Source organism: Crinia signifera, chromosome 3, assembly GCF_055691185.1.
Source record: "Crinia signifera chromosome 3, ASM5569118v1, whole genome shotgun sequence".
Classification (NCBI taxonomy): Eukaryota; Metazoa; Chordata; class Amphibia; order Anura; family Myobatrachidae; genus Crinia; species Crinia signifera.
The window spans coordinates 186,649,259-186,662,676 of NC_139219.1; the positions used below are offsets into that span (position 1 = coordinate 186,649,259).

Genomic DNA, 13,418 nt, shown 5'->3' on the forward strand with positions numbered 1-13,418 from the left:
AGGTCCTGATTCAGATCTTTTAGCAAGGCTGTAATTTTTGCAGATGTACAAAACCGTGTGCACTGCATGTGGGGTAAATGTAACATACTGTATGCAGAGAGAGGTCATATGCACTTTTCAATGCAGGCAACAAATGACAAAGTGGGGGATACTGCATTCTGCAGCATGGCCCTCGTTATTAATCCACTCACTCATCTGTACATGCACAAATGAAGAAGCAGGTCATTAACGACCCGAAGGAATGCACATAATCCGTTGGTGGGTGCGTAGACACTGGGCGATATAATGAGTGATATCGCACATTACATCTCCCAGTGTGTACGGGGCTTTAGAGCTGAGGGCACCCTGATACAGTAGACACTGGCAGATTATACTGTGCATATGCGGGTCTCTGGAAACATGACATCCGTACCTTGGTTACCGGAGACTTCTCTATGGTGTATGCACAAATCTCTTGGAAAATGTCTGCTGTGTACCGCAACCAGCTGCCAGTGCTCTTCATGTTGTGCTTCCTTCTAGCCAGGTGCTGAACTGACGTGAGTACTGAGCATAAAGATTCCTGCAATAACCATGGCCCTTATTCTGGTTGGTGCGGATATGTCCGCGTGCGTTCGTTCCGCCGATGTTTTGTGTCTGCGCATGTGCAGAGGCATATCTGCGCATGTGCGAAAGGGACATACGTCCAAATTCCGCATGAATTGTTTACACTACAAACAGGGGGAGGAGAGGGACGTGAAGGGCTGTTTGGCCTCATTAACATATGCATACGCACCGCGTTTCATGGGCGTTCCCATGAAAACGCTGGGCGTACGTATGGTAATGTGTCCGTGACGCACGTGTAGGGGGCGGACATATGACATCGCCCAGATCCCTGCTTTTGCACGGAGAAATACCCGAGTGGTCTGAGCTTGCGGGAGCTGCCTGACCGCTCGGTCCTGCATTCGATGGTATGCGACCATCGAATGATGGGGGAGGTTCCCAGAGATGGAGGAGGTGTATACATGAGAAATCCACTCGTGCTCCGTGCGGTCAGCGGCTTACCGCATTCGGACGGAGTCAGCGATCCGTACGGAAGGCGGGGTTTAGGACGCATGGTCCTGGCCGCATATTTGGCTCCGGCCGCACAGACCACAATAAGGCCCATATTGCGTACAGCCGCAGTATTGTTACCTTTTTGTAGACATCATGATTAAGCCTTGACCAATTAAATGTGTGAATTTATTATTTATTTATTAACAGTTTCTTATATAGCGCATACATATTCCGCAGCGCTTTACAGAGAATATTTGAACATTCACATCAGTCCCTGCCCCAGTGGAGCTTACAATCTATATTCCCTACCATATGTATACGCACACACAGATATTCTAGGGTTCATTTTTTTGTTGGAAGCCAATTAACCTTAATTAACAAATATACAAACTCCGCACAGTTGGGCCATGGTTGGGACCGAACCCATGACCTCAGCGCTGTGAGGAAGTAATGCTAACCACTACTCCATCCGTGCTGCCCCAATGGCATTTCCCCTATAAGTAGCCAGTCATTTATTTGAAACGTTGTAAGCAGGTTTGCCGCTTAGTATGTTTCTATACTTTGATGGTCACTCAATATTGCTATCTGTTCTTAAGTGTCGCTTTGTGATGGGATTATGGTAGTTTTGGCTGTAGTTAATGTGTGGAATGCAATGCCAAAGACAATGAAAGCAGCCCGTTAATACAAGAGATTGTACTAAAACACCTAATACTATAACATAGAAAAAGGAATAAAGCAGATTAATAAATAATAAACTACACATAATTCTAAATGAAAAGTGAATAGAAAAGGAAAAAAGGCACCTGTCATTGGTCCTGATTTAGAGGTGATCACAAATGTGAGACTTCGCACTGGACTGCATGGAGTAAGTCGTTGCCTATACAGAAAGCGTAACCACCCTTTGCAAAATCACATTCAACCCCATTTCCCGCCGCCGGGAGGGGTCCGAGTCGGAGGTCAGATGTGCAGGCAGGTCCGACTCCGATCTGATGCACACGAGACAACTCATCGGATCAGATATGATGTCAACAAAGAAATAAATGAGACAGTTATCCACTGCGCAACTGATGTAGCTGCCTATAGACATTCACTCCCCCTGGTGACCCCACACCAGAAACAATAATAGCAAAGAAGTTCGTATAACATTCAAATAGGGTGATCCCTCCACTGGTGCTCCCTTTCATATATATATATATATATATATACATTCCTCTGTATATATAAATAAATCTCCTCTTCTCCTTAAGATACAGTAGCTTCAATGAAACAATCCTTGATCAGGAACTTTCCTCCATTTTAAGTAAGATCCACCTCACGCGATTCAGTAATTTTCCATAATAGCTCCGTTGGAGAACCGAAAAAAAGTTCTCAAATGCACATAAGTAATGAAATAGCTCAAGTCCTGGGATTCCTTTCATCCGATTTGAAGATTTTTAATATTGACCGTCCATATTTCCAATTCCACCTGGCTCCCTTCAACGGTTTTCAGCCTCCTCCAAGGCCTTTTTCAAGGATTCTCCCCAGGCCTTTACTGACAAATGTATACAGATTAAATGTTATATCCAAGCTGAAATATTACCTTTTTTTACCGTTTTATTTCACTGATTTTGATTGGAGGTACTTCGTTTATTTGCACATACTGTACTGTATATTTTTGCCTTCCCATATAAAATACTCCTTTATGACACCAATGCCATACTTGTCTGATTGCCTTGTTTTGTTTGAAGTTCTGTGGATACACACTTAAAAGGAACTATCTACTTAATTTGGCTTTCTTGCAGTCAATTAGTTTATCTGTTCAGCATGGATGATGTAGTGGTTAGCATTACTGTCTCACTGCACTTGATTCCCATAAATGACCTAACTGTGTGAAGTTTGCCTTTGCTTGCCTTGCAGTTGGTGCCATTTTACCATACTGACTCAAGTATGTACTGTGCAATAGGCTCAGCTATACCATAATAAGCTCATTTTGTAAAAAAAAAAGAAAAGTAGCATGTTTCCACATTATGAGTTTATTGGGTGCTTAAATGTTTAGGTAAAATAAATCATGTTATGATATAATTCTAGTTATATACCATTCCAGGCTTCTCATTGGTATCACGAGGTTCTGGATCGTCTTTCATTTGAAGATGCAGCGTGGGATCAACTGCCTATGAGAGAGAATGACACAAGCAGTATGGTGTACATTAGCCATATATGGAGAAGACAATGTTGTGTTCTGTTGTCACAGATGCCACCACAGAACCCCGAAGAGTGGATGGAGCTTTCTCAACTCTCCAGCCTTTTTACAGAAAATATAAAGAAAAAAGGTGTTCAGTTATCAACTAGGTATGTTTATGGTAATTTGTTAACTTTTCACAAATTATACTTTATTTTATTCGCAAAAAAACTGCTGCTGTGATTTCTGGGCTGGCTCCATATTTCAGCATAGTTTTCTGGAGGTGTTAGAGACATACTTGCTGACTGGTGACATAATTTCTTTCCATTTTTACCCTAATGCAGTTGGCTAGGATGATCTGATTCAAACCCCCTAAGTTTGGGTCTGCCAGGAAAGTTGAATAGTATAGTAAGGAGTCTTTAAGTGCCACACAATTTGCCGCCTGGCTCCTGATGCCAACCAAACTCCATCAGGAGATTGCTCCACCAGAAAAGAAACAGGTGGAGTAAGGACTAGACACAGTAATCACGTCTGCTATATTAATAAAGTTTTGTTGCTTAATTGGTGAAGACTGCACCTCTTGTGAAGATTTAAGAAAGCCCTAAAGTGTTGATTAATTTCCCACTTCAGTTTAATATATAATTCACAACCTGTTGTGGTTGTGGCTGAAACAGGAACTGACAGGAAACGTACCAGGTAACTAAAATCCCATTTGGGACTTTGGGGGTTATTCTGGTTGGTTTACAAAAGCAAATTCCTTCTTTACTGGACAAAACCATGTGCACTGCAGGTAGGGTTGCCACCTTTCCCGGATTTCCTGGATTCTCCCGTTTTTGGTGGCAACCCTCAAGGAGGCCTTTTCAGTTTCCCGGATTCCGAGACTCTCCCAGAATTCGGGTGTCTGAAAAAGCCTACAGTCCAACCCTCCATAAACCCTCTCTCTTCCCAGTGTGGCAGTGCCACTGCCACCCGCCGCATAGAGACAGATGCAGATGTAACATGTGCAGAGAGAGTTACACTGTAAATACTGACTGCTTTATTCTTACACTGCAATTTAGATTTCAGTTGAACACACCCCACCCAAATGTGCACATGGTATTGTCCATTAAAGAATGAATTTGTTTTTGCAAACCAACCAGGATTTGTATTTATTTGTATATGTTCATGTTATTTTCATTGACAGGCACTAGGTATGCATCCATTGTGAGCGTTAGGCAACCTTAGCAACAGAGCTGGCATTCTTATTGTTAGTGGCCAAGATCAGAGGAACCGCAAGTCACTCAGGGCACTAAGCCCTACACAGCTATGTTTTTGGCTTGTCTATTGTGTAGGCCTTATTAATAAAGAATGCCCCAAGCTAGGTAATGTGATGTTTATTGCCATGGTGTGAAACTGTATTGTGCATTGCCTGTACTTGTACTGCATTTATGTAAATTCCTTTTGTAGTGGGGGGGGGGGGGGGGGGGGGGGGGGGGGGACGAGTAGCATGTGGATATAGAGAGCAGAACACCTAACCTGTGCAGGTTAATGTGGTCACCGGACCATTTCTGAATGGATAAGTAGACCACAAGGTGGGTGGGTGAGATGCTTTGTGTTTAATGATTGTCCGTCCATCCAGGCCACCAGGGAACATCCATGAACCACCCTTTTGTTTGTAAATGTATATGATACATTACTAGCAGCTGCTCCTTACCTGTATGGCCAGGGAATAGACAAATAAATGATTTTCTCAGATGTCTACATCTAGGTAATATTAATTTTTATGGGCCTGTATGACCCATGCACAGGTGAGATGAAGGCAAATTTATCTGTAGCTACAAGAAGAGTTTATTTTGTAGTTTGCTCCACTTATGCACCCTGCATAGGTAACATATATTATATATATATATATATATAGAGAGAGAGAGGGTGGAGAGAGGGTTTTTTTTAATGTTGAAGATGGTGTATTCAGTCCCCCTTCACAGATCCCAGTTTCTCAACAGTCCCTGCCCCCCAATAGGGCTGCTTCAAGATATGTCTCGATCTGGTTTTCGCAATTCGCCCCTGAGTTTATTTAAAATATTGTAATGTGGTGTTTAGTACAGTATGTGGGAAAAGTTATTAGACTACAACAACAACACAACACTATATTTACAATATATATTGCACCACATTGTTAATGCTTGTATCATATTTTTTTCTTCAGCTTTTTATGTGAAGAATGATAAACCTTACAAGTTTAAATGGCGGCTCAGTCCCGATCTGCTCCTAGCTCCAAACTCTGTATTCACAGCCTCCCTCTCTCCATATCCAGCAAGTCTGAAACAGAGTCACTAGGTCGACCACTATTGGGCGAAAGTGACTAGGTCAACGCCTAAGAATGGTCAACATACCCTATGCCGACAATGACAGAAGGTCGACACAAGCTTAAGGTTGGCATATACAGGGTTGACACTCGAAAGGTTGACTGAAGTTTTTCATGTTTTTTTTTTGTTCCGACCAACTTGATTCATATTTTACTATTCAAGTGGACATAGAAGAAGAATATATTAGTATGCCGAGTGCAGCATACTCTTACACAGTGTCCATGTAGACATATGTCAACAAGGACACCCCAAAAAATTGAAAAACCATTATCAACCTTTTGAGTGTCAACCATGTACATGTCCACCTAGAGTATGTTGACCATTCTTAGGTGTCAAACTAGTCACTGTGGACCAATAGTGGTTGAACTAGACATTGTCGACCCATTACCCAGAACCGTGTTTGAGTACTGAGGCGTTTGTATCCTCTGACAAAACTGATTTTGTTTGTTTCCTGTCCATGTACAGTGTTCTTTACTTGTGTTATAATGGTTCTGATGTTCATGTTTTTATTGCAATAAATGCCCTATTCACTCTTTACAGATGTCTTCTGCTGTGGAAGATTCTGACAAGTTATGGTGGACAAGTTCAGCAAAGTGACTTACAGCAACTTATGGCTTGGAAACAAAATATTACTTCTGCTTCTCCATTACCTGGGTTAAAGTTATCCACTGAATTAGAGAACTCTTTCCCAGGACCACCAGATAAATCAGCCATAGAGGCATCTTTAGATGTGAATGCAGACCACTTCTTGACCAAAGCTGTATGTGAACTGGAACAAGAGCGAAATGCAAATCACCAGCTAGAGGAGCTGTTACCTGGCACTGCTGAGTGTGTCAGCAGTGATAGCATTAGTCATTCTGTATATGAATCTATAAATCCATGGTTGAGCTTGCCACTGACTAAAGTTTCTATTGGACATCAATGGCAACATGGTCATAAACTAGCGCCAACATATTTACAGGCTAATGTAGAGCTCAATACTAGATCCAAATGTGACAAGTTCCCAGGTGGTACGGCTATAGGAAGCCATTGTACATGTGGCGTTCATACTGCCCACGGGTTATTCAACATATTCCAATCAAAGAGAACATATAATTTAGAAAGAGATGTCACTTGTTCCACGGTACACGAGAGGAACCCCAACATGAGTACTACTTTGGAAAGTGGTAACACTGAGCTCTTCAGAAGTCTAATGAATTATAACAGGTGAGTAATTCTTAAAAGTCAGAACATTTCAATTAAAATTTTAAAAATTGATTTCATTATACAAAATTTAACTTCGGAAAATGTATGGTATAGCTTTGGTTAATATACAGTAAAAAAGTATTTTGTGTGAATAAATCAGAATCAGTAGGTATACTTGCGTATACTAGGAATTAGATTTGGATTGCTTTGCAACAGCCTGGGTGGGAACAAGTAACAGTGACAGTGCAGAAGTAAACAGTGACAGTACAGCTACAGATATATATATGGGGTCTGGCACTCCCAATCTCTGGTTTAATTTCGGTTGGTGCCTTCACAGCAGCAAATCAAAATAGGACCCAAAGGTGCGGCACTCATAACCTTCAATCATATATGAAACTTTCCGGGACCCGGTATTTACATCAACGTTTCAAATTTTATTAATTTGTCATCTGGATAATGAATGTAACAACACCAACCTTAATATAGACATATATCACCTATGGAACAGCATGGACTGGTCGGGATTGCGTGCCCGCCCTACCGTCTAGAGAGACCATCAGCAACTGTGACTGGACCATCACCATGGTAACCGTGTACACAAAAAAAATACCAAAACACAAAAAAAAAAAAAGAAATACCAAGAAAAATACATTATACAACAACAATATATATCAACAGTACAGTAACATAATAAATGTTAATATAATAAACATATTACCGAAAGATGGCAAAGGAGAGCTGTTCATTTAACCAGCCATCAGCGGCGCCATCTTGATCATTGCTACACACAGGGCAGCAGTGGAAGGGCTCAACAGGTCATTTCCCCTTCAGCACACGACAGGAGTCAGCCAGCGTGGATGGATCCTAAGGCTAGGGGGGCCCAGCTTGTCAGGGGCCCTGGCTGGAGCCACGGAGGGAGAGCCTGCGTGTGTGGTGGTGGGAGAGTCATTGAGGCCTGGGGCCAGAGTTGGGCTGAGGTCCACTGCTCCCACACTGCTAATCACAGCCTCTGTCTGGCTGGTCAGGAAGTACCCGGTGGATTACACCAGGGGATCCTCAGGCTGATGGTGTCGCCACGTCTAGGAGTCATCCTGGGTCATGGCTCTGGCACTGCTTGTCTCTGGCCAAAGGTTGCCACATCCTGCACGGGGACACATGGCGCTCATCCGCACTCTGGCACTCCCCGTCTCCCCCTCCATCCTGCTTCACCTCCTCTGTACTCACACATTGACAATTGTTGCCACAACTATGCCCAAATTATGCTTCTCAAAATCATAGGAGCAGCTTTGGGGGTGCTGTGGGTGCTCGAGCATCCCACAATATTTGTATCACACACACAGTTATGTGTTTGCAAAAAATTATGAGCAATATGGTGAATGTAATGTGCACCACTTATAATGAAAAAAGCTCCTATGATCAGAATGGAAAGTATCTTGACTCCACCAACTGAGTCCACGCCATCTTCTTTTTCTGATCCTAAGGGGATCTTTTCCTCATCTGTTCCTAAAATTGTTCCATCTGACTGGTTGGAGGAGATCAAACTTCTTAATCTGATTCTAAGAAGGTCCCATTTACCACATCATGCATGAGAAAGTCTTCCTCACAAGATAATCATCTTTTTCTCTGGTTTCCAAACCTGAAAAGGCCATAGGAAAATTCTGCTACTCTAAATATGAAATGAGTAAGAAATACAGAACTCTGTGTGATTTATGGGTAGATGTATGAAGCAGTGATAAGGAAGGAAACGTGATAAAGTGCCTGGTACTTTATTACCAGCAAATCAGCTCCTAACTGTCCCTTTTTAAACCCGGCCTGTAACTTACCAGTCAGGAGCTGATTGACCAGGCACTTTATTACTTCTCCTCCCTTATCACTGCTTCATATTTCTACCCCTCAGTGACTGATAGGCAGTTGAAAAGTGTTATACACCTCACCTACCTTCACTTCTCTATCTTTATCTGTATTTACTAGCATTGGTGAGAGATAAAGTAAATGGAGATATACTGTAACACCAACCAACCAGCTTCTGTCATTTTTTTAAATATAGCCTGTAACATGGAAGTTAGGAGCTGATTGGTTGGTACATCCTTTTTATTTTTCTTTCTCCAATGGGTTAGTAAATAGACACTTTATTCTCTTATTCTGACCTCCAATCTCCACAGTGCCCCTACTATTACCAGCATTAACTGCAGAATAATTATACAGGTATTTAATATTTAATTTACCAATAATGTCCAATTCTAATTGAACATGCAGTGCAACCATCATATTATTTCTCATGGGACCATTCCTAGGAAGACGTCATAGGATGTCATAAGATCACAACTATGCCTCCCTGCACTTTCACATTAATGGTAGGGAACATGTGTAGCTGTGCCACCTGTTAAAGCTGCTTTCCCCAAATCTGCCATGCCCTAGTCAACAGGCTAAGATATAAGTAATCCTGCAAGACCAGTAACCGTATCATTTATGCTCACATCCACATTGACTGAAAGGAACACACACATATCAGAATTACATTTTCTACAAATCGGAGCTCTGTTCTGTCTCGGCCATCTTTCCATTTTTGTAAGACCATCCGATGCTTTTCCTACTGAAAACTGGTTCCTGGGGGCGTGGCTTGACCTACTAACTGTGCGGACGTGTGCGCTCCGGGCTCCGTAACTATCCTGCTAAATCTCCTGTCCCGGAAGCCACAAACACCCTGCCCCTGACCACTCACCCTCCGTAAGCCTCCCTGATCCTCCTGGGACAACTGCGGCACTGCTGTTTGCTGTGTACGGGGAGAGGTGGCTGTTTGGGCCTGTGGCGTCTCGCGCTGCGGGCGCCATCTTGGAGCCTTCAATCACGGACCTCGGCGGGTCCTCCTGCAGTCTTCTCTGCCGGGTGAGGTGGTGGTCCGGGAGCCGGGCACGCTGTTGCTGGGATCCTCCTGCCCGTCTGGTGATGCCAGCGGTGAGCTGCGGGGACGCGGCACCGCTGAGACTCTAGCCTGTTGCTGGGGTGTGTGGAGGGATCGCTGCCTGCCACCATCTTGGCCCTCTGAGATGGGGAGCTGCGGTCTCTGGCCTGCCGCACGGCTTCTAGGCGGGGAGACGGAGGTTGAACCCGGCTGAAAACTTACTCCTGCTGCCACCCTCTACTGACATCCTGCCCAGCTGTGTCCATTGTCCCAGCTCTTGATACATATCCTGGACTTTGATATCCGTGCATATTTCCTCCTGCTGCAGACCATTTGCGGTGCCTTGCATACTGGTGCTTCTGCTAATACACCTTTGGACAGGTACTGTGTTACACTTAGTTGCTCTGAGTCGGGCCTCCTGGAAACAGTTTTTTTTTTTTTAATTTAGGCTACAGATAGAGCCTGCTGCCAGTGCTCTTCACTATACATCCTATATATTGTTTTGTGGTGCTCTAACAAGTCCATTGGATCTCACTGTATACCACCTGTAGCACTGGACACTTTCCTTTCGACTACACCAGAGGCACTATCCTATCTACCTGGTGGTGTGCTAGCCACCACCGTCTCACCACTATACTTGGTGTGGGTGCAACCTACAATACACAATGTCAATATCTTTGCAGCACATACTCGAGGCCATTAATGCCTCTACCCAACGACTTCTGCATGCACTTGATCCGATGGAGAACCCTTCTGTATATCCTGCAACCTTGATCTGCACTATTTCCACGCCTCAGCAGCCTAGGGAACTATCAAATCAAAAAGAGCACTCCTTTATTACTCCCGACTCGATTGATGAAGGTGATGTTCATCCAGCAGCAGCAGAGATGGTGTACTTCCAGATATATGCACCTGGCTCTCTATCCTGCTCATATGTGTTTCCAGGACTCGATCGAATAGCCTCAGTCTTTTTGCCCTGGCAGCTACAGTCTTACTGTGGGGATATTTGGATTCCCGGATTCGCAGTACCTAGATGTATGAAACAAGTTGACACCTGGCCGGACTAAATGACATTGGGGTGTATGTCTGCCAAATCTGAAACAATGTCTAAATTTTGTCTGCCCAATATTTCTATATTTTGTGCTTTGCTTACTGCATAGTCTTACTTTATTTTATATTTTTTTTTTATCTTTTGTCCTATCCGAAGTGCTCAGAGGAGTTGTTCTTAGGTCTCACAATGATTTGACTCTGCTTATATTGCCCCTACTAGTCATTCGTTTTGTTATCCGCTACATGGAGTGGGGGGAAGGGGGGGGGGGGTTAGATAGGTCTGTGTGGGGAGGGCGGATGGGAGTGAGGGGGAAATTAGGACTTAAGGCTAGGTAGCTATTAAAAGCTACAGGCCACTACTTTACCCCTTTTTAGAGTTAGTTGTAGTTAGCTGTGAGGGCAGGTTACTTATGGGATCCAGGTATACCTAGGTTGGGGGTAGGTCATACAGGGTGGGGGGGGTTTTGGGGAGGTTTATTTTGGGTCCTTTGGGGGGGTTGTGGGAAGGGTTGTTTTGGGGTTCTTAGGACTAATTTGTTAGATCTAGTTAGGTTTATATCAGAACTGGTGTGGAGGTTCCGGCAGGAAGTACTCTCCTTGCTAGCTCATTTTGAGCATGACATAATACTACATCTCAGTACTAATCATTACACAAACGCGCTTTTGTATATCCTGTTTTAACGGTTGTCTGGATGGCGCCTTCAGGCAACTATGTTATACTTATGTGGGTGTGGGGAACCATGACCTTTTCATTCAGTACTGCGATGTAACCCTATCGTTCTGTATATGCGCAAATCAATGTACGTGCTCATTTGATATGTGCCTATTTTGCCTCTGCCGGTCTTTCATGCTAGTAAGTTTTGTTTATTTTGGAAAACCAATAAAAAATACTCAATAAAAAAAAAAAAAAGAAAACTGGTTCCTGCTCTTGTCATACCCCTTTTAGACATACTCCAAAATCGTGGTTTTTGCACATGAACGCACATCAACCCGGGATTTCGGTATGTCTGAAACAGTCAACCTGGGTGTTAAAACCCAGGTCTCTGACCCTTCTTTTTACCTGGGTTGAGGACCCGGGATTTACAACCCGGGTTGACCCTTTCAGACATAAGAATCCAGGTTTTTCAGCAAATTACCAGGTAGAACTGCTTCACCCGGTAATTTGCTGCTGTAAGTGTGAAAGGGTCCAGGCTGCACCCAGAAAAATTACCCAGCAGTTAAAATCCCATGTAATTCCCAGGTAGTATGTCTAAAAGGAGTATCTGTTATTGCCGAAGTCACTGTGGCACAAGATTTGAATCTAGTATACTATTTAAACTAATTCTATGAGTATTTGGACCATAAAGCTTTTAGGCATAATCTCTTTTGCAATTTGCCTTTGTGTTACTCACCTCATGTAAAATTACCCATTCTCCTCCTTCTCTGTCCCTGTGCTAATAACCACCACCTTGACTATGTTCAACCATTATTTTGCTTGCTTATTTGATGCCTTCCTAAGAACTCTTAAAAGACAGTGCAACCTTCAAGCTCAGCCTCTACCACCTTACGGCAGTTTCTGGTGAAGACCAAAAGGGGGGAGGGGGGATGTCAGACTACGCAATGTGCATATCAAATCTGCCATTGCAATCAACCACGTTTATTTTCATAATTGTATGTAGGATAAATATAAGTTGTCTGGGAAGGAGAGGTGTCTAAATTATTTGACATTATACAAATAACACTGCTCAAAAACACTATCAGAAAAAACTTTAATGCTGACATTAGACAATTTGTCACTCATTAATGTCTTCTAATATTTTTTGAATGTAAGAGAATTTTTAAAGCACAGAACTGTTTACTAAACTTTTACTTATATTGCAGTAGGAAGACTGACTGGGACGTGGTGGAACTGACTGACTGGGACGTGGATGAACAAGAAATACTCTGCACTATTGAAGATCAGCTGTTAAGAACAGAAGCCTTGCTTGAGGTTTGGCGTCTTCATACCCTGCTGTCTGTTTGTTAAATTATTCCACACAATTCTTTGTGCTCACTACTGGTAATTTACAAACATGTCATTGGAGGAATACAGCCAATGCAGTTTTTCATAGGCAGCCCAGTTTTTTAAACTTGTATTGATAGCAAAATAGATATTTAGTATAAGGGGGCGAGGCGATTTTAGCTTTTTTTCGAGCGATCTGCCCAGATCGCTTCGAAATTAAGCATGGATCGCTCGGTGTGTATGCCCCCGAGTCATGGCGATGTGTGGGCCCGTGCATCGCCATTTTCCCTCAGATCTTGCCCACATGTAGGTAAGATCTAGTTAGATCGCCTACATGTGCATCAGGAAAGTTAGTTTGCACAGATCGTCAATACGCACATCACCGGGTAAGCTCAAGGGCAATTTCCCTAGCCTACATCGCTCAGCATGTAGGCTAGGCAAAAATGCCCTGTGTGTATAGGGCTTTAGGTTTAAAATGAATAAAATAAAAAAACACTCAAATACAGCAGACATATCCCGTGTATGAAAAATAATAATTATTAGCCCACAGGCATCTGCAATTTGTACTGCTATACTATTCATCAGCAATGTCTATGCAGTCTGCACTATAACAGATTGCTTTAATTCATAGGTACACTTGATTATGCTGCTGTATATTTGAGGTCCAGTGCATTAGATTCTGTTGTGCACCATTGTCTGTGTTAACCGCTGATATGCATATGTTTCGGGTCTTTGGTCAATTGTGTGCAGGGGTGTTTTAACAGA

The 13,418-nt window shown here is 43.0% G+C and overlaps 1 protein-coding gene across 5 annotated transcripts in view; it reads left to right on the forward strand.

The window, feature by feature from the left end:
* LOC146064045 (uncharacterized) overlaps nt 1–13,418 on the forward strand; it is a 47,030-nt gene that overhangs the window by 19,678 nt on the left and 13,934 nt on the right. For all 5 annotated transcript variants that reach the window (XR_014471735.1, XR_014471734.1, XR_014471736.1 and 2 more), the window contains exons 3-5: nt 3,116–3,360; nt 6,076–6,741; nt 12,533–12,641. Coding sequence is in view for 1 of the 5 variants with exons in the window: in XM_083177096.1 (XP_083033222.1) it covers nt 3,116–3,360; nt 6,076–6,741; nt 12,533–12,641 (1,020 nt within the window). In the remaining 4 variants the exon portion in view is untranslated. The remainder of the gene's footprint in view (nt 1–3,115; nt 3,361–6,075; nt 6,742–12,532; nt 12,642–13,418) is intronic.